The sequence below is a fragment of the Podospora pseudoanserina genome, chromosome 4 (assembly GCF_035222485.1).
Source record: "Podospora pseudoanserina strain CBS 124.78 chromosome 4, whole genome shotgun sequence".
Lineage (NCBI taxonomy): Eukaryota > Fungi > Ascomycota > Sordariomycetes > Sordariales > Podosporaceae > Podospora > Podospora pseudoanserina.
In genome coordinates this window covers 2,353,756-2,374,566 of record NC_085923.1, presented here as the reverse complement: position 1 = coordinate 2,374,566, position 20,811 = coordinate 2,353,756, and the positions used below count along the sequence as shown (strand labels likewise).

At 52.5% G+C, this 20,811-nt stretch overlaps 6 protein-coding genes across 6 annotated transcripts; 2 read left to right on the top strand and 4 right to left on the bottom strand.

The window, feature by feature from the left end:
• The first annotated feature begins 2,899 nt into the window (after positions 1-2,899).
• Positions 2,900-5,249, top strand: QC764_408067 (uncharacterized protein). Its single transcript, XM_062947097.1, has 3 exons — positions 2,900-4,343; positions 4,427-4,707; positions 4,758-5,249. The coding sequence occupies exons 1-3, from the start codon at positions 3,335-3,337 to the stop codon at positions 5,163-5,165; spliced, it is 1,698 nt and encodes a 565-aa protein (XP_062800589.1). The 5' UTR covers positions 2,900-3,334; the 3' UTR covers positions 5,166-5,249.
• A 20-nt stretch (positions 5,250-5,269) lies between these two features.
• Positions 5,270-10,770, bottom strand: DAL81_1 (Fungal specific transcription factor). Its single transcript, XM_062940594.1, has 4 exons — positions 10,002-10,770; positions 8,431-9,825; positions 7,355-8,168; positions 5,270-7,181 (listed from the first exon to the last, which is right to left on the bottom strand). Exons 2-4 carry the CDS (start codon positions 8,802-8,804, stop codon positions 6,060-6,062), a joined length of 2,310 nt encoding a protein of 769 aa, XP_062800588.1. The 5' UTR covers positions 8,805-9,825; positions 10,002-10,770; the 3' UTR covers positions 5,270-6,059.
• A 1,152-nt stretch (positions 10,771-11,922) lies between these two features.
• Positions 11,923-14,797, bottom strand: QC764_408090 (uncharacterized protein). Its single transcript, XM_062947098.1, is given in 6 exon segments — positions 11,923-12,332; positions 12,560-12,967; positions 12,982-13,031; positions 13,203-13,421; positions 13,469-14,418; positions 14,477-14,797. The coding sequence occupies 6 exon segments, from the start codon at positions 14,540-14,542 to the stop codon at positions 12,073-12,075; spliced, it is 1,953 nt and encodes a 650-aa protein (XP_062800587.1). The 5' UTR covers positions 14,543-14,797; the 3' UTR covers positions 11,923-12,072.
• Positions 14,798-14,921: 124 nt separating this feature from the next.
• On the bottom strand, positions 14,922-16,052 carry QC764_408100 (uncharacterized protein; the record flags this gene model as incomplete). The annotated part of the gene is made up of 1 exon (XM_062947099.1): positions 14,922-16,052. One exon carries the CDS (start codon positions 16,050-16,052, stop codon positions 14,922-14,924), a length of 1,131 nt encoding a protein of 376 aa, XP_062800586.1.
• A 183-nt stretch (positions 16,053-16,235) lies between these two features.
• ERG27 (3-keto-steroid reductase) lies at positions 16,236-18,237 on the top strand. Its single transcript, XM_062947100.1, has 2 exons — positions 16,236-16,874; positions 16,942-18,237. The coding sequence occupies exons 1-2, from the start codon at positions 16,804-16,806 to the stop codon at positions 18,221-18,223; spliced, it is 1,353 nt and encodes a 450-aa protein (XP_062800585.1). The 5' UTR covers positions 16,236-16,803; the 3' UTR covers positions 18,224-18,237.
• Positions 18,238-19,140: 903 nt separating this feature from the next.
• Positions 19,141-20,805, bottom strand: mns1B_1 (Mannosyl-oligosaccharide alpha-1,2-mannosidase 1B; the record flags this gene model as incomplete). The annotated part of the gene is made up of 1 exon (XM_062947101.1): positions 19,141-20,805. One exon carries the CDS (start codon positions 20,803-20,805, stop codon positions 19,141-19,143), a length of 1,665 nt encoding a protein of 554 aa, XP_062800584.1.
• Between the last annotated feature and the right edge of the window lie 6 nt (positions 20,806-20,811).

The following is a 20,811-nucleotide window of genomic DNA, read 5'->3' as shown; positions in this document are numbered from 1 at the left end:
TAGTACGATACGTCTACGGTTATATACCTTTTATATCTTACTTTTAGAATCCGTATTATATATAAATAAGGCTAATATATAAGTAATGGCGGAGGACGAAAAAGAAAAGTACGATATAGAAAAAATACTAAATTTACGGTTTAATAAAGACTAATTAAAGTATTTAATTAATTAATTAAGATATCCGGCTATAAATAACTTATAGAAACTATAGGTATACTTTAATTACCTAAATAAATAAAAAAAATTCTATTAACGATATCCGGACCGACTAAAACTTAAATAAATAAAAAGACTTGGCCCCGGCTTATAGCTAAATAGCTATAAAACGGAGCTAAAAGAACCTCGACGGGAGTCGAACCTATACTTTCGACGTAATAATCGACGTACTATATACTATACTACGAAGTTAAAAAGTATAAAGGGGATTAAATATAAATAATATTATATACTTTAGGTACTTTAGGAAGTAAAAAGCGCGTTACTAATAGTATTTAGCGCGGTTAGAAAGGAAGGACCGGCTACGTTAAGATTAAAGGAAAGGTCGGAGGGCTAGTCTAGGTTTAAGGAAGGATCTAGGGTATAAGGAGACTACGGAACGGTATCTTAGGCGGCGTCCGGCCGTATAGAAATACCTGGCGAAAAAGCAGGAGGCGCCGTAGTAGTAAATTACGCTACCTAAGTATCCTCCTCCTAGATACTCCGCGCGAAGAGACGCTCTTTACGTACGCGAAGAAAGTAACGTATTTGTTTTATCCGGATAAGCTTAGTAGTTAGTTACGAAAGTTAGTTTTTAAGCTTTTATTCCTTACGCTCGAGTCTATCTTACTCTTCTATCGTTCGGGTTACTATAAAATAGTTAATTACAGTATAAAAAAAAAAAGAAGATTTACTTATAGGTAAAACTAATATTAGATTTATTATATAGGATCTTACGGCGTATATACTTAGCGTACCGTAAGGACTTAGGGGCTATAATATAAGGGGATTCGGCGGTAAAATAAATAAAATATAGTATTACGGTAGAATTACGGCAGTAGATTCGAGAGGAAAGGGCAGAAGCCTATTTAGTTTTATAATAACGTTTCTATATACGGTTAAATATAATAAAGGTAAGGAGAAAAGGGAAGGAAAAACCTATAATATAATTAATAATAGAAAAAGATTAGGCCGTAAGGGCTTTAGCCTGGAAAGGGAGTATTATATTACGGTTCTGGAAGATAGTAGGGCCACGAAGGACTAATTAAGACTAGACCGTACCGTCGAGCGGGGCTTACGGTCTAAAAAAGCAATGGACTAATAAAATAGGGACCGGGGACCGCGGTAAGGCTTACGGTCCACGGTCCGGCATCGGCTAATCAGGAGCGGACCGAGGACCGTCTATAAATTAACGGTCTACGGTCCATAGGTCTATATATATAGAGGAACTAGCCGGCGTAAATAAATAGTTCCGTAGTATATAATATAAGTTATAATTATTAGTATTTAAACTATTATAATAGAGATAAGCCATTATTATATACTATTTAGCTATACCGGACCAAGATTATTCAGAAGTGCCTTCAACTAGTGTCCCTTTCAGAGGTTCTGGATAGGGGTTCGTCACAATATAAGCTATCTGCTTCTGACATTTGATTTTAGATAGGACATCGACTTCTATTTTCTTCGTATTTTGCCTTGCATACGTACAGGCAATTCTGGCCCTCTGATTAGGCTAATCCGGTGCTTATTATGTGGCCTGGGAGCCCATAGTGTCTTTTCTTTGTCCTGCGGGAAGTGCGGCCTGCGAGCAAGTCACTATCACGGAGGTGTGTTCATTCAGAGACCTGTTGAGTGTACATTTGTGGTGTTGTGGTTGGTTGTTTTTGTGTGTTTTCTCACCATTTCATTATAACTTTTATAACCCTCGGTCTTTTTGATATAATAATTATTATAATTCTTTTTTTTAACCGAACTATTTAATATTTTATAAACCTTTTAAAATTTTTTACTTTACTAGAATTAAAATACTTAAAATTTATTTTACTTTAACCCTAATTTTATAACTTTTATTATTATATAATATTGATTTCCTTCGGTTTTATATATATAGTACCGGAGTAGTTATGCTAGAGGTAGGACTAACGCTAAAGATATAACTAATACTAACTATATTTAATTATAAACTGGCCAAGAGCTATTAGCGCGATCTACACATCTAGAACACCTTTCACCTACTTTAACACCGCGGTATGGGCGTATCTATATTCTCTAATCTATAACGGTTAAGACGGGCCAAGCCTCTCCGTTCACGAACCGTTTAGCAGTACGCTTTCTTCCACATTTTGAAGTAAACAATATACCCTTTTTAGAGTCGCCCATCCTCGCAGTCATACTACATGACCGCTGAACTAGTACTCAGGTGGGTGACCACTGGGTAATTCTTGGTGTTGTATGTTTTTGGTGGGATGCTTTCACTTTGGGTTCCACAGCTGATTCCCGCCCATGTTGACTGACGTCTTGGCATTGCCCCCCTTTTTGCCCCTATTCTCACCACTCATGCTGTGACTAAGAAACGGGAACTCAAAAGATGACCAGCAGGTCCTCAAAAGAGTACAGAGGTATTCGGAAGAGCTAACTAATTACGAAAGCCATTCTTAGGAACCTCAACCCGCAGTCTCCGTTTCCTTAGTTTGACAGCTACCGTTGGGCGTTCGACGAGATGCCGTCATTACCACAGTTCCGTGGTTCATTCCTCTATGCGTGAAACATTTTTTCTAGTGTACCTTGCAGTAAGATGGCGATCGGAGACATAGGTTGGCTATCATCTGAATGGTGAAGCTCGAGTGAAGCTGGCTGGCTGGCTGGCTCGATACCTACCTGGTCGTTTCTTCTTTAATGTCGTTGAATTGTTGTTGCGGGAGTGAGGGTGATACGATGGAAGCAGTTTTTGTATTGTATACCAATTTCTCTGACGTGCCTGTTCCTGCATATTTCCATACCTCCTGACCAGCATAGTTCAGGAATGCTGGACAGAAAGTCGGGCCGCAGCTCACCTGCTGAACAGTCGGCAAGATCTGCAGGGATGAAAAGTTGGAAGAGTGGAAAGTGAGGTTGGTCACCGAATTCCACGGCATATTATATGGTCCGTTGGTCCACCCCTGAACCGATTCTCCATCGTGAGCTCGATGGCCCGGTAACCACGAGGGATATGGGATTCTGGATAGTGGCTGGTCGCTAGCTTGAGTGAGGTTGGCTGTATCGTGTACTCTGCGGTCGTGATGGCAACCATTCCGTACCCGTGATAGAATAGTCAGAGAATAAAACCCATACCTTCTTTCCTTCCCCCTCGTTGATGCAATTTTCCTCTCCTGTGTTGTCATCGGTCATCCTTTTCTCTTCCAGACCGAGCCCCGGGCTCTCACTCTTCGCAATGAAGTCCCTCACCCTCCTTTCCCTCCTCTCCTCACTCACCGGCGCCCACGCCGCCGTAGCCTCGGAAGCCAACACGGCAGAGGTCGCCGCCGACGCCATCGCCCTCAACACCTTCAAAGACGCCATCTGGTCGGCCGAATCCCTCCCCACCCCCCTCCGAGGACCAGGCTACAGACCCCTCATCCCTCCCTCGTACGAACGCTGCGCCGTCGACCCAAACGGGCCTCGTGACTTCACCTACCTCACCCCCAACGGCCTCGCCGTCACCCGCGACCGGCGCACCAGCCGCGCCATCGAGGAGACCGATCCCGACGACCAATTCCAAGGTCTCGTCTTCGAACCCCCCAACAACGTCTTCTCCCCCAGAGGCGTCTTTGACGTCCGCCTCCCCGGCCGGGGCGACAGACCATCCCGCTACCTCGCCATCTTCAAAAACGGGGAAGTAGGCTGGGTCCTCCGCAGCACAAACGGACAGACCGCCCTCCGCGATGAACGGGGCCAGCCCTACGTCACCACAGTCTTCTCCGTCCAGTGCGACGGTCTTTCCACTGCGGGTGTGATCAACGGGCTAGAGTTTGAGTTTGCCGTCAAGGACGGCAAGCTTTACGCTCGGGGTATCCCCCCTACCAAGAAGCACTCCCACGTCTTTTCCAAGAGGCAGGAGAACGGTGGTGTCCAGGTTTCCGAGAGCAGCGGAGGTCGGCTGAGCATCACGGTGGGATTGTACGTCCTCCCACGACTCCCAGACGTCATCGCCGACCCCCCCGTCACCAAGACTTGCCCCAAAGGCGCAGACTACACCACCCGCGACCCCGCCCCCCCGGTGACGTCCAACGGATGCGGCCCGACAGATTGGTGGAGGTGGTATTTCGCGCCAAAGCTGCACGAGACGTTTGAAGATGCCTGCAACTGGGTGGATGTCTGCTGGAGTGAGTCTTTTTCACCCCTTTTCTCTTCCCTTGCCTCCCCCCCTCTCCTTTGTGTTCGAGATATTAACCCACCCACCCGACAGCCGACTGCACCCAAACCTTCACCACCTGCAACTCGGGCTTCGCCGCCCGCCTCCTCGACCGCTGCAACGAGCGCTTCCGCACCGAGTCCTCCCTCTCCTCCTGCCGCAACCTAGCCTCCGCCTACGTGGCCCACTACAGTATGGCCAACGCCGCCCTCACCTACGAGGGCGTCAAGGACAAGTACTGCGGCTGCCAGTGCGCCGATCCCGAGCAGCACCTCTGCGGTGACGTCTGCATCTACAAGAACGACCCCAACAACTGCGGTCGCTGCAATAAAGTAGTACGTCTTACCCCCTTCCCCTTCCCAGTCCCCTTACCAACCTTATATAGTGCCCCTCCGGCTGCATAAACGGCGTCTGCGCCTCCACCTGCCAAAACCCCTGGTCCTGCAACACCCCAGGCGACCTCTGCTCCGCCGACGGCGCAACCCCCAACCCGGAAACCATCGACGACTACACCGACCTCTGCCTCTGCGCCGAGGCCGCCGAGTCGGCAGGCAACGTCTGCGCCTGGGCCGGCGACGTCTGCGGCGCAAAGGGCTGCGCCGTCAACTCCGACTGCGAGTACGGCTCCGCCTGCATCCTGCTGTCCTGCTGCCGCGGCACGCCCGGTGTCTGCATCAGCGTGAGGGACGACTACTGCAACAACCCTGCGCTGCCCAGGAACGGGCTGTTGAGGAGTCAGCCTGAGGGGAACAGGCTTTTTGAGGGTGCGTTCGCGAAAAAGGTTGTGGGTTGAGAGAAAAGAAGGGGAAGAAACTATGGATGGGTAGGTAGGTAGGTAGGTAGGTAGTAAGTTAGTTAGTCTAGCACGTCAGCAAACATCTTTCTTTTCCTTCGGAGCAGGAAAATAAATCAACATTGTAACAATAACACGACTGACTCTCTATTCTATTCCAATTTCTCATAAAAATCTAAACATCGTTGCCATAACATCATGCCAGTCAGTCTATCCTAATCCTTCCTACCTATCATATCAAGTTATATCAATCTTTACCATCCCCTCCCTTGCCATGATACCCTTCGCAAAAAACCCAAAGAAAATTCCTACCCGCAACCTTCTATAAAAACATATAGAACTCGGGTATCAAAAAGAGAATCATAACTTGTGTTTCATCAAATCATCCAAGAAAAGAAAAAAAAAAGCCCTCCCTTACTCTCTCATGTGATGGTGACAGTTCCCCTCACACCTGATGCACCTAGGGTCCTCCCTCCCCCAAAAAAAAACAAAAAGAAAAATGACGCCATTACCCGCTGGCACATGACATTCCCCACAAACTGCCCTGTTGGTACAGAAAAAGTAGAACACGTAGAAAGCGGGTAGACCGCGTGCTCCCCATCGCGCAATCTTTGCATCTCCGCGGAAGTTTGAGGGGATCAAATAAAGGCAGTTTCCAGCTCTCTGACTGCATCGTCAAGCTGAAAATCTGCCAATATTGTGTGTTCCCAAATGGGAAGTCGTGGCGACTGCCACCTCTGCACCACCACCCTCCACTTCCTTCTTCCCCGTATGGCAGGAAAATTCCCGTCTTGAACCCGAGCTCCCCCATATAAAGCAGAGCGCAACTCAAAAATCCACACACGAATCCCCCGTCTGACCTCTCCCCCCAGAGTTCAAAACCGTCAAGCAGGCTCAGTTCCCAACCGAAAAACTCCCATACCCCCCCTCCCCCTCCCCATCATCCTCACTGTCCATCTCCTCCCCCTCCTCCTCCCCAATATCACTCCTGGGACTCTGCATCCCCAAACTAAAACCCCCTCCCGGCCCCCCCCTCCCACCACCCCCAGCCATGCTGTTCAAACTCGCCGAACTCCCCCCCGCATGCCCCAAGGCAAACAAGCTGCTCCTCCTCACCTGATCCACCCCTCCTGACCCTCCAAACCCAACCTCACTCCCGCTCCGACTCAACAACGGCTTCTCCGGCAGCTTCTTCAACAACCCCGTGCTGATATCCAGCATCCCCATCGCAAACTCGGTCAACCCCTTGCTCGTCCCCTCCCCCGGCTTGCTTGACACGCTCAGCGTCCACCTGTACTCGCCCAGCCGCCGTCTATACCACTCCGCCTCCTCCCTCCCCGGGCTCGTCCCCCACAGCAGGCTCCCAAACGTCCCGATCAGCGCAAAGTTTGTCTTGGAGGCAAAGTACCAAAACGCCCTCAGGTGGGACGGAGTGAGCCGGTTGACAAAATCCATTGCGGAGATGAGTCTGGCCTTGGCGGCCGAGCGGCAAATGTGCTGGATGTAAGGGTCGATGGACGGCGTGTTGGGGTTGTTGTCCTCCGGAAGGGCGGACATGGACCTGATGATGCGGCGGTGGAGCGTGATCTCGGTTGCAAAGTAGGCCAGGTGCAGATAGCCGATCGGGGAGAACCTGCTCCCCGAAGAGGACGAGGGTGTGGTCTGAAAGGTCGAGTCCATCCTGACGAGAGCCGGGAGAGCGGAATACCACTCCTTGAGCTTGAGCTGGATGGGCTTGGCGAGGGACAAGACGAGCTGAGTGCCCTGCGGGCCGGCGTTGGCGATCTGAGAGGTTGCCTGCAAAGTGTAAAACGTGTCCAGGATTTCGGCCAGGATTTGGGAAAGCTGGACCATTTGCCTGAAAAGGACCCGACCCCTCTCAAGCTCGAGCCGTTCCTCGGCGTCGGTCTCGTCGCATTCAATGTCGGGAAAGTCGTTGGGGTTGAGCGGCTGGACGGCCCAGTTGGACGCAAAGATGTGGGAAGGTCGGCCGTGGACGAGGGCGCCCCATTTATCCTGGACACCAGAAGTCAATATCATACAAGTCATACACTACGAGAATGAAAAAAAAAAATGAAAAAGAAGAAGAAAATGAAAAAAAAAAAAAAAGAAAAAAATGAATAAAAAAAGAAGAAGAAAAGAAGAAAATGAAAAAAGGAAGGAAGAAAAAGGAAAGTAAAAACACTAACCTGCAAATACAGAGCCCAAGCCAGCCTCTTCCTCAACCCCCTCTCCCAAGGCGGAATCTTCCAGTTCGTGCAATCCAAATGCAACCCCAGCTCCTGTCCCACCGCCACAAGCTGCGCAGTCGGCGCCCACTGATCCCCCTCCGGCCTCTGGCTCAACAGCAACCCCGCCTGTATCGTCGACAGCTTCGGCCTGTACATGGCATCCGCCAACGTGGTCCTCACCAACCTCTCCAGCTCCCTCACATTCGGCTTCGGCAACCCCGCTAGCTCCTCCTCGTGCTCCCACCAGTTGATGGCCAGGATGTACACGGCCGCCAGCAGCGGCGGCGAAAACTCGCGGTGGCTCCTCTCGTACTTTTCATAAAACACACTCCGTTGAATGATGGGAAAGCCCGGGTGCACTACCCGAAAGTAGAGGTCGATCAGCCTCCTCCCGTGCGGCGCCACAATGTTCTCAATCTCGTCCGCGTCCTCGATGATGTGATCATACCCCGGCGTGTTGTTGTCCGGCAGCAACAAGAACGTGTCGTTGTCGCTCACCCTCCTCAACGTCCCCCTCGCGAGCAGACTCTCATCTTGCGGGTCGAATGATGACAGGTTGATGAGCGAGGGCTCAAAGTCAGTGGTGGGCCCAATGTACTGGCAGTACCGATCCGCCTGCAGCCCCAACGTGCGCTTGAGCAGCGTGGGCCCGCCAAAGTTGGCCATGTCTTCGATTAGGGAGCTGCTGGTAGTGGTGCACGAGACGCTGGGTTGCTGGTGGTGCTGGTTTTGCCGCCGACGCTGCGATCTGTTATCAGACCGTCCTGGGGAACTATTGACCAATCAACATGTCAGGTAAGTCCTGGTAGAGACACAAGATCTCGATGGCCTATCTTGGCCTTTGGTGGGGGTGGGCATAGATAGGTAAGAAGTAGAAAGAAACAGAAAGGAATGTGATGAAGAAGAAGAAGAAGAGGAAGAAGAAGAAGAGAGCCATTCACATAAAACGTGGCCCCCCACCCCTCCCATCCTGTCATCAGCAAAAAGAAAAAAAAAAGAAATTTTTTTTTAAAAAAAAAATTGTTCTGTCTCACCTCCTCTTACTCCTCCCTTCCTCCGCCCCATCCCCTCCATTCAACTTCCTCTTCCTCGCACCCAAAGGGCTGCTACTCCCACTGCTCTCCACCAACGAGCACTCGGTCCCAGTATACTGACAAGCCACGCAGTGCTCCTCGGTATCCTCACCCATAACGCACTCACTCCTCCTGTTCCGGCAAGCCTCACACGGCGGCGTATTCAAGCTCAGCACCGACCCCGAATCAGGCGAGTTGAACCCGCTCCCGTAAGAGTCAAAGTTGTGGCCGTGGTGGTGCACACTGCCCTGTCGACTCGGTGGGAAGCGTGCCGTGGGGGGTTTTGGCGCGATAGCTATGGGGGCCGTCCTTGGGACGGCGATCGAGGTGGACATGGCTGCTTGTTAAAAAGGGACGTCTATGTTCGGGAACTCCCGAATGTTCAAAAAAAAAAAAAATAAGTCCGGGCAGCCCCCAAAATCAAAAACTGCGTGTTCCAACAGTTCCGAGGAAAAAAGACGGACGGGAGGGGGTGGTGGTATCGCAAGCCGTGTCTGGTTGGAATATGCACGAAAATGACCTCTCCTTCCGCTGTCAGCCTCTCAGAGAGATGGATGGACAAGAAGACAGTACTTTCCCCCGCGGAATATCCAGTCAATGACGGCGGCCCAGAGAAAAGACCACACTACTCACAACTCCACTTTCCTATCCTCAAATCCTTCAGCCCAGAAAAGGATGATCAGACGGTATGTCACCACCCCGCGTGGAGAACCAAACAGATCGATCGAGCTTTGACCGAATTCCTTAAGCCGAGAGAGAGAGAGAGAGAACAGGGTCCGCGCCTGTGGTCGTCACGAGATGGAATCACACACACCCCAACGAGGAAAACCGTTATGTCAGCAGTTTCTCAAAGAGGCAGGCTGGTAAAAGGTGTTGCTGGTTGGTGGTTGGGCCGAAGTCGATAACTGATAAGAGATGTGTAATGAACAACAGGGCCTTTGTAGATAAGGTTGCCTTGCCTTGCCTGCTGCTCGGTTTTGGCACAGTTATCGCAGGGGGGCTATAGGTACTCGGAAAGTTTCCCTATCTCTCTATCAAGAAAGAAGCACTTGGGTGGGTTGGTTGAGCTGTTGCCACTGCTGTTGATGACACAACACAGGGGCGTACCGTAAACACAGAGGGGGCGTGTTGATGACCGAAAATAGTCGTCCCGATGTAAGAAAAAAGCCGTTGAATATGTGAGCTTATCTCTCGCCAGTCGATTCCAAGGTTTTCCGTGTTCCCGTCCGTCCCTAGACGACGTTCACCTCGGTATGGGGGTGGTTGGTGGTGTAGTAGTACTTCCGTCCGTATGTATGCGGTGGTGAATGATGATGTCTCGGGAAAGATAAAGAAAGAAAGCACGGCCACCTAGCCCTGTAGATGAGGCAGGAATATCAGAGATGTGGTGTTGTCTTCAAATTGATGTGGGGGATAAGGATAAGAAAAGGGGGGGGTAAGGGGAGGATCTAGGTGATGATCGAGACTAGGGCGAGATAAGCCAGGCTTATCTGCGTCATTTGCGTAGTCGTCGAAGAATGGTTCAAACGTACACACACGCGTGGGAATCCGTTTTGAAAGTGATGTGGGCAGGGGTCCCAGTTTGAACGTCGTAATTAATAAAACGTTGTGGTTTTCTCGTTGTTGTTGTTGTTGTTATTGTTGTTGATTGTTGCTGTTTGTTTTTCCCGAGCTGGTGGTGATAGTAGTGATGGTGGTGGTGGTGGCTGCTTGTGACGTTGGAGTCTTCCCCACTGATGGAGAATGTAAGGAACAACGAACGGGCGGTCTGTTCTGGAGCCAGGCCAATGGGTAATAAGGAATGGCTCAGACAGCAGCAAGATGGAAGCTCGAGATGTCCCAGAATGTGTGAGGTAACGAAACGCAGAAAGTGGACTGTCAGAACTGGTGCCCAGACATTCGGAGACGATCAAGGCGGAATTAGCGATGGACCTCTGTGGACCAGGATCCGCTGCGGCGGTTCTTGGTGATGGAAACGTCATTCACTAACACCTACACTACAGCGTACGACGGGAAGAGCACCCACCCCCTCCTTTGAAGACTGGACTTCCCGTGAGATAGGTAGATGCCGCCTGTAATAGGTGGTAGATAGGTAGGTAGGTAGGGTGATAGTGTAGGTGTGTCCATCACCCATCTATTCCCGTTTCTGTGCTCGCTTGTGCTTGTGTTCTCTGGCTGTTTGATGATATGCATGTCCAAGCGATAGCGAAACGAAACAAACAGCCTTATCACAGGGCCCCTCTCCGAGATTCAATTGCGAGAAACATAATTGTAAGCCGGCGATAACGGTCGCGTGTGTACGTACCCCTGGGGAAAAACACTCGCTGCAGCCCGCTGTGGGGCGGCCAACGGTAAGCCCAGATCGAAAAAGAGCCGGGCCTGATGACTGCCCGGCGCCGGAACCTGGAATGTCTTCCGCATGTAGCTGCGGGGCCCCCTGCTGCTGTCCGCCCGTTTGGGAATACTTGTAACGTAATGGTTCGAGTCAGTCACTCGCTCTCTCCTCCAGAAAGACAAAAACAAAATAAAAATGCCGACTTATGCTGCTGTCGCAGCCAAATGCACGACACACACGACACCGACACCACACCAGTTTTGAATCGGAAAAGGCGGTCATGAAACCAACTTGGCAAACGCTTGGGGATTTCTTGGATGGCATGGCCCTCTGCCGATTATTGCTGATTTGACGAGGCTGGTGTTACCATCCGACTCTTTTTCGTTGTGGTGTTCCATTTGTTGTCTGCGTAGTTCTGTTCGTCAAACATTTGCTGTCAGTCCCGTCTCTATCATCATCATCATCATCATCAGTCTTCCCCCACAGAACATCATGTCACAACCCCCTCCAAAAACTTTGACACCGCCATGTTGCCTGCCGGAATCTCTAAAAAACAATTGGATGAACAACAATCCGATGTGGTGTGAAAGAAAATTGACGAGCATTCGATATGCCATGTGCCACCCTTCCCTTCCCACTCATCATCATCATTCCGCTGAACCCCTCCATCCATCCATCCATCCATCCTGCCCCCCCCCCCCACCCCGCAATGCGGAGAGGAGACATCCACAGGGTCCCCCCCCCGGCTGCTTTGTGCGGTTACACGCACACGGCAGGGCCGCGGGGGTTCTAATTCTGGGGTTGAACAGGAGGTCTTGTTCTACCCCAAGGCTGAAGCTCAAAAGAGGTCAAGTGATGCAGAACATATAACCCGTCCTGATCCTCTACTGTCGTGCGACACATGTGTCGGGTGGAACCTTGTTTCTCTTTTGTTGAAGGAACAGACCCTATATTGGAGAACTTGTTGTTGGAGTCCCAAAAGCACGTGTCGAGGGTGGAAATCTGGGGTTGTTTTCCCAGGATGAAGCCCGTCATCAAAGTGTGTGTGTGTGTGTGGGGGAGGAGGGGTTAGTTAGCAGCCAGCAGCCAGCAACCGTTGCCTTGATCCGGATCTAGTGTAAATGTATCAGTTGGAATCTTCTTTTTGTTCAACGCTTTCTGAAATTGGCCAATCCGAGGCCGGATAATATTTTTGCTACTATCGACTGTAATGTATGATTGACATTGGGAAAGGACCGATTCATTGTGTGTTAGTCGACCGGGAATTGCTATCTTTGGCCAGAAGGGTACCATATCATGCACACCTCCTTGTAAACCACCCTCTCTGTCTCTTGTCGGCCCGGAATTTGCATTTCGAAACTGTCAATAGCACGGAATCCAAGTCGTTGATAAATAGAGACAGCCACATCGGTGCTCTCCAGGTAGACCGCCAGGTTGTCCTCCTCGGCCAGCTCCAACACCTTCCGAGTCAACTGCGTACCTATCCCTCTACCCTGATATTCAGGATCCGCACAGACAAAACTCAATCCTAACCCATACAGTCGATTAGCTTTGCCTGAAAACATCGGAGGAGGCGGCCCGGCCCGGGTGACGATTATCATGAAAACGGACGTAAACAAGGCTCCCCTCGGAGATTCTCGGAGCCAGATATTGATGACGGCATTGCAACTTCCCCAGACTTTGCATATCTGTCTAGGATACACCCGCGCCGCCAAGCAACGCCAGCACGGGATAAGCTGGTGGGAGCACACTTACGGTAGCAAGGCGGCTCATCTCGCACCGATCTCTCCTTGGCTTGCTCGGCGAGCGAAGCGTATTCATCCAAAAACCGACGGCAGCATCCCTCCAGGTGAACAATATCGCCCCTTTCAAGCTTGACATCCTGGGGATGGGATGGGGAGGTCCATTTCACGAACCCAGTCACCGGTCCATCTGGGCCATCCCGCGAGACCAAAACACCAGACACTGCGTCGCGAATCTCGTCAAGCGTCTCGGCCTCGAGAAAGCGGCGAAGCGCCTGGAGACCTTCTGGCGTGGGAAACTGTGCATGCAGGAGTGGGTTCGAACCCATGGCGGAGATGTGGATTTCTGCGATGCGCCCGGCATCAGCCTCGGAGGGCCGGGAGATGACGATATCGTGACCCATTGCGGCGGTACACACACACGCACACACACACACACACACAACGCTGGTCGTTGAGGTTGTGGTGGAGCGGTGGGTGACCGACTGGTCTCAGGCTGAGATGGTCCAGTTTGCCCAGAGAAATCATGTGACATAGGGCACTGTGTAGCCACTCATGGATCGTCGAGTCCTGAATGGCTCCAGGTTGGCAGGGGTGAAGCCGAGGCGATGCTGGTGGCAGAGGACCGGGTGTTGAGTTTGTCCTCCTCCAAAGACTCCCGCAGCATTTGACATGGCTTCTCCAACCAGGCCGACCACTCTGGGCCGAGCTGGTTGAGGTGAGTGGCGACCGACGTCAACAGAAACTGGCCCGAGTTTCCAATCAGCCAGATGTCACGACAGAAATGCAGGGCGACATAAAAGTAGGCGAGTATGGCCAGCGCTTCAGGCTTGCCTACCTCGACAGCGTCGACAAAGGGTCTAGGAATCATCACACTGCTAAAGTCAGTCATTGTCTCACGATTCGTGCGAAGTCAACTTACGCAAAACTGCACAACATATGAGCTCGGCTGCGATAGTTGGGCGTGGCATCAAACACCCACTGGAGATACTTGAGGACCTTGAAAAACGCCTCCCGCTGCCCGTCATCCAGATTTGGGGATTCCCGAACTCGTTGTTTGATGTCGTCGCAATCCGAGCCCCCGTCATCATCACTGATCTCATACCAACGAGGGACGATGTGGTCAAAGAGGATGCTAAGCTCCGTCTTCTTGAGATCTTCCCAGTGGCCTTCCATGACGGAAAGAATGCCTCGATGGAGACGAAAGTATCCTGTAAGCCTGGCCAGGTTGGAGGGATAGGTGTCGTCTTGGTACGCCAGCATGTCGCACAAGGCATGGAAGCCTAGGATCGCAGAGAACAGGAAGACGGGCACTCGTCGCTCGATCGACTGGGCAAAATGCTCGACATCGAAGCTGTTGAATAGAGACAAGGCTTGCGTCTGAAGCTCAATGGCAAGGTCGTGGTAGTAGGCCGTGTTGCCGGTTCCGGTCATGCTCAGATGCCGGCTTGCCATTGCGAGGATCGAGTGCAAAAGAAACGGCTCTCGGAGGGCAACTTCGATAATGATGCGTTTCAGTCCACCATCGTAATCGACAAACGGATAGATGACCGAGTGGTTGGTCACGTAGTGATAAAACAGCTGCATGTGCACGATGTCGACTTTGCCGTTCATGTCCCCAGTGTGAGGAAAAGTTCGCACGTCCAGCATAGGTGGTGCCGGTGCCTCCGGCGAGAGAGCCGGAGCGGGCATGCTGTGGTCCGAGGCCGCCACCGAGGCAGGGGTCGAGACGGAGCCTGGGAAGGGCGTCTGTTGAGATACCGGCGCGGGGCTCCCTGAGGTCTCGGAAGGTGATTGATATCCAGGGGTCGAGTACTGGCACTCCCTCTCCACAGTCGTGCAGTTGATGCACCGTGGCCGGGTTTCATCGCACTGCAAACCGTTGTCGGCGGTTGAACATGTTTCTGTATAGTGACCGAGCACAACTCACCTTGATATGCCGCTTCTTGCACTCCAGACATCCCCGGCGTGATTTCTTGTGGCGTCTGCGCATCATTTTTGAAAGCTTTCTGCCAAGGTAGACCTTGTAGGCGGGATTAAGGTGGTCAAGACTTGGCTGTGTTTGTTTGCGGCGATTGAGCTTCGTCACGAATGCTTCTATCGTTATATGTCAACGGCAGCCAATCCCTGTGGACCAAAGCCGCGTAGTCGTAATTTCCCCTCTGACGCGGAGGCCACGCAAAGCATGTTCGAAGAATCCATTCACAGCCACGGGAGGGTCTCAGCAGCTGGACCGTGCCGCCAAGACCGGCGTTGACAGGGGTATGCGCGCCCAGCAAATGGAACCACCTCCGGCGGCCGTCGATATCGTCAAGAGCTTTCGATGACAACACCGCACAGACAGGAAATACCTTACTGTATTCCAGGGTAGAAGCCTAAGGCAGCTGGGTATCGTCGTCTGGTGGTCGTTCCCAACGACGCTTGGGGTTGGCCGGCTTGTTCTTGGACTTGCCCTGGTGCCGGGCACCACCACCGACAAAGTTCAGAACCCAATCTCGAACCTGGCGTGTCTTGTCCAGCTGGGGATGCCGATTGGTCGTGGACGCCAGATCCGATGCTGCGTAGTGGCCGCCGCTCTCTTGGGAGTCGAGTTTCACGCGGTAGAGAAGGTGGACCTTGGAGAGATCCTTGCGGAGACTGGACCCATAGACCTTTTTCAGAAACACATTCAGCCCAATGTTCTGCATTAGGACAATGTCTCCGGGCCGCAGTCCGGCAAGGCAGCTTTTCTCAACATCATCTGATGGTAGCCAGTAGGTAACGGTGAAACCAGCTCTGGTCTCGTCACCAACCAAAATCTCCACCAGATGCTTTGAGCCCCATCGGGTGTTGACAACTCGAGGCCGGGCAACCGAGATGATACCTACAATCAAGTTGACGCTCGCGGTCTGCGGCATGATCTTGGTAAGACACGAGGCTGGTGGGATATCTTTCAGGTCGGTGAGGTGAGAATCTCCCCGAAAAGGCAACGGCCCCCTCGCGGGCTCGTGTTGGCTGGGGCCATCAGACAGAAAAGAGGTAGTCTCGTTGCTGATACAAGAGTCTGACTGGTCGCTTTGGCTGTGGTGATTGACAAGGTGGGAAGAGGGCATTTCCTGATGGATTGCTATTGAGTGCTCGTAGAGCTGTGACAACGCATGGTTCTGGGACTCGGCCCGAGACTGAAACTGAGATTGAGATTCTCCGTTTCTGGTCGATGCGAAAGAGGCAGTATATACTGTTGTGAAGAAGTCGGGTCCCGTCCCTGGAAGAAAGTCTGCTGATTCATCGTAGCAGGGGTCAAGAGCGACCTGCTTCTGGCGGTCGTGTGGGATATCAGTCATCTCCAGTGTCAACGATCTCCAGGCAGCGTGACCCTCGATTGCTGGACGAGGCTGTTGGCTGTCTGTTGCGATTCCTGCAAACCGGGCAATCGGATCGGAAAAGGCTGACAGCAGCCCGGATTCCCAATCAAGCGTGCTACTCTCGGGAGCGCCAGTAAAGATCAGGACTTTTGACGGCATCATGTCGATTGGATGTTGTTGTCAAGATGTCAGATGTCAGATATCAGTCTTCAGTCTTGTTAGATTGGGGGCACAAAGTTAAAGTGGGGATGGCACGGGTAGTGCCGCTGAGGTAACAGGGTGTGATGGGAAAGCGGGGACAACAAAAGTCCAGCTACACCAGATGCCGATTATCGAGGAATTGTCGAGTAATTGTCAAGGAGTTGTTCGAGGAGTTGTCAATGCGGCCGGTCAGACAAAACCTGACTGTCTGCTCAGATGGTCTCGGGCGGTCTCAAAGCTCTTTGACTGTCTTGATCAGGGAACGTTGCTCGGTTGCTTGATCCATCGAGTGATCCGTGCTCTAAGCTGAAAAGTCCGAACTAAAGAGAACACTCTGGGTTAGACTGATGATGTCCGCCTTACCTTGCTCCAGCTGCTGATCGATCCACCGGGAAATTTGGCAGTTTGGATATCAACAGCTCCACCGATTCGCCCAGCAAACTGAACTTGTTGTGTACTGCACCACCACCACTGCTGACCTGACGACGTATCACCAAGGCAAAAAGAAGCCATAGCTTTGCTGTCACGGCGGCATAATATTAATACATCATTCTGAACCAGTGGTTTTCAGCCACCAACCCACTCCAAATACCGGATTCTCTCCACCTTGTACCGGATCCAAAAAGGCAACCCGACCAGCTCTTATAGCTCAGCGGGCCCCCCGATACTTCTTCGACCACGCTTCAAACACTGTTCATCTTTAATCGACACCATGGTACCACCACCTTGGGACCGAGCTCCTGAAAAGGACACCTTATTTGTCCTGGTGACAGGTGCCAACAGGTAAGTCTCAATCCATCCCATCTCGAACGTTTAAGCTCCCAGCGGCCCCTGACATCTGCCCCAACAGCGGCATCGGCTTCGGCATCTGTCAACGCCTCATCGACGATTACCTCTCCACCCGCTCCCTGACCTCCCACCTCATCCTCATTCCCACCACCCGCTCGGCCAAAAAATCCCAAGAAACCGTCACCGCCCTCCGCGCCCACGCCCAACAGTTCGCCGAATCCTCCCCCGCCCTCCGCTCCCGCACCGGCCAAAACTACGACCCCCACCAAGCCACCCGCCGCATTCACATCCTCTCGGTCCAACTCGACCTCTGCAACCTCCCCACCATCACCGCCGCCGCCGACCAGCTCCTCCATGGCACCCTCTCCTCCCCCTCCACGTCCCCCGACTTTGAATCCCTGGAAGACGTCAAGATCCCCCGGTTGGACTCCATAATCTTCAACGCCGGCATCGGCGGCTGGTACGGTCTCAACTGGGGAAAGGTCGCCCACAACATCCTCACCAAGGGCATCGTCTCAGCAACAACATGGCCGACCTTCAAGGGGGGCAACTCGGGCCAAACCATCGCCCCCGTCCCGGGGAGCAAGGAGACAATGGGAGAAGTCTTTTGCGCAAACGTCTTTGGCCACTACCTCTTTGCGCAGAAACTGGTCCCCTTGCTCTCCCGCCCCAAGCCATCCGCCCTGCCCCCCGGAAGAATCATCTGGGAGAGCAGCATCGACGCAGACTGGGACACCTTTTCCCTGGACGATTTTCAAGCCCTCAAAACCGACGCCGCCTACGAGGCGACCAAACGACTGACTGACGTTTTGGCGCTGACGTCGTCCCTCCCGACGTCGAAACCGTACGTGGATCAATATTTTTCTGTGGCGGAAGACGAGACGCCACCCAAGATGTACCTAGCGCATCCGGGCATCGTCCAGACGACGCTTTTCCCGCTCAACGCGTTCATGTTTTTTTGGTATCAGGTTGTGCTTTATCTGGTGAGGTGGCTGGGTTCGCCGTGGCATCCGATCACGGGATACAACGGGAGTATGGCGCCTGCTTGGCTGGCGCTGCAGGAGCAGGAGGCGTTGGATAGTGAGCGGGCCGAGAGGGTCAAGTGGGGGAGTGCGGCGGATCGGTGGGGGAATGTGTATGTCAGGAAGACGGAGGTGGATGGGTGGGGGTGGGAGGGGAGGGTGGAAGATGTTGAAGAGTTGAAGGAGAAGGGGTTGTTAAGTGGACGGAAGGGGGGGATGGAGATGGTCAAAGAGGAGAGGTTGGTGGAATTCAAAGAGTTGGGTGGAGGGGTGTGGAAGAGGTTGGAGGAGTTGAGGGGGGAGTGGGAGAGGAAGGTTTGATAGTTGATGAGTGATGGGTGCAGGGGAGGGAGGGAGGGTTATTTTTCTTGGATATTTACTTTGTAATGGTAATGATGAGCCGGTTCTTGGTGGTTGCCGAGCAAGTCTTTCCGGTCAAGACACGCTCCAATATTGTGCTTTTGACGAGGTATGATGTGCCTTTGATGAGGTGTGCTATCAGAGCGCGTCTTGACCGAAAAGACTTGCTCGGCAATCATTGGTAACCGGTGTTTTGGAGGTGATGGTGGTGTTTTCTCTTCTGATAATTATGAGAAGGAAGGGGGTTGTTGGAATATATGAATGACTATCAAGATGGATGAAAGACAGCGGCATCCTCACTGCAAAACTGTTGATACACACAAGTAGGTTGACCCCACGTCATGTTGTAAAACTATGCCTTCAACGATGGTCATTGCGCCTTTTCAAGATAGTGGTAGTAGGGGGGGGGATGGGTATATGCCCGGTTTGGGACATTGTACCGACTAGGTAAGGTATGCCAATGACTGGTGTAACCTAATGAAAGAAATGCGGCCAAGATGGATGGAAAACTGAGTTGGGGAAATGTTGCTGAAGAGAAGAATGGGAGAGAAAAGTTTTTAAATGGGTGAAGGGGGGTTTTGTTATCAAGTAGAGCAAACCCTGAAACGCCTTTACTTTATTATTTAGAACGGCACCGGAATTGTCTACCTAGAACGGGACCGGTGCCTCCTCTTGTAAACTTAATACTCCACCATCTCGGCCGCACTCACTCACACTCACCACCCCCCCCCACGATCCAGCATCACCCCTTCTTTCCTATCTATATATCCCTTGTTGCCATAACAGCCTCATTCAATCCAATCTATACCTCCCCCCCCCCCACCGAGACCCGTCCTCAGCCCAACCCTACCTATCACTCCCCCCTCTTCTCCCTCCCCTTACCCCCCTCCACCCCCATACTTCTCCCTCCCGCCCGCGACCCTGATCGGATGCGCCTCGGTATTAAACACAAACCGATTCTCAAGCCCGGCCTTCACCTGCCACGGCGCCTCCTCCGCAAAGACCAAATAAGCATACTTCATCACCTCCGCAAACCAAAAACTCTCCTGAAAATCCGTCCACCCACCCCCCTCCGGCAAGTTGACATCCATCAAACTACTATACCCGCTCCCAACCCTGCACGTGGCATTCACAGCCAAAAACGCCTCCCAAACCCACTCCTGATATTTCTGATTGCCAGTCGCCCGGTAGGCGTAGTAATAGCTCTCAATCACCTCAGGACGCAGTTGATACCCCCCGTTCGTAACCCAGAACCCAGCCCGGCTGTACATGAGTTTCTGATGGGTCGGGGGAGGCGAGTTGTTGCTTGCGTTCAGGGGGGCGGTGTTATCCTGCCATTGGAAGATTTCCGGTCCTATTCCCGTGAGGGTGCTGGTGTAGGTTGCTCTGCACCCGGCGACGAGGTCGAGGCCGAGGCCGAGGTAGGCTGGGGAGTCGAGGGTCAGGCCGCCGAGGATGAAGTTTCCCCCGCTGAAGCAGGCGAGGTGCTCGGAGAAGTAGTGCAGGGTGCGGTTGCGCCACATGGCGAGGAAGGTTAGGTCGGGCCGGGTGGTGGGGTGGGATGTCAGATACCGGATGGAGCTGTCGGCCGCCAACACCCAGCGGTCGCGATAGACGGAAAAGCGGGAGGGGTCGTAGAGGTACATCTTGATGAGATATTCGTAGAAGCTATCTGTGCCGCCGCCCCAGCCGCCGGCGCCGTCTTCAAAGAGGCCGGTGTCGAGGTTGAGGGAGGAGCCGAGGAGGCCGGGGAAGGGTTCCCCCATGGCTGGGTTTTTGGGGTGGAGGAGGTACTTTTCTGCCTTTTGGGCCAGGCGGGCGTATTGAGGGTCGCCGGTGAGGTCCGAGAGGCGGGTCCATTCGAGGACCAGGGTTCCAGCTGTGGCGAGGCCGTTGGAGGTTGAGCCCTTTTTGCGAGGGGGGGAGAAGAAGAGGTCGTTGTCGGGGATTCCGGTCGGGGTGTCGAAGGCGACTTTGAGGTTGTCCGCCAGGCGGACAGCCTGGTGGAGGATGAGGGAGGTTTGGTGGGTGCTGTAGTCGAAACGGGGTTTCAGGGGGCCGGTGAGGAGGTCGTAGGCAGATAACAGCCCACCTAGATATCGAATCGTCGTCTCAAACAACGACACCTCACTGTCGGTGTGGTTGAAGTTGATGTCGGGGATGTAGCGCAAGATCTGGTCAATGATCTTGTGTTCCCCAATGATCAACGCCGTGCTGAAGGCGTCGACAGCACTGGCTCCCCATCCGTTCCTGTCATCCTCGAACGAATTCGACACAGGCCTCAGCGAATCATGAGGAAACGCATGCTTGTAGTAACCATCCCACGAAATCCTGAAAGCCTGCTTGACAGCATTCGCCCTCTTGCGGTCAGGGCGGTACTTTGGTTGCCGATGAGATGGGAGCTTCTGGTTTGCTGATGCTGGCTCCGCTGAGGGCCAGGCCATATGTTGTCGTTGTTGTGGTGCTTCTGCTGCAGCCACCACCACCACCACAACGGAGTGGCTTGCCGCCAGAAAGGTGGCCACTCCACAGAGGATACGCATGGCTGT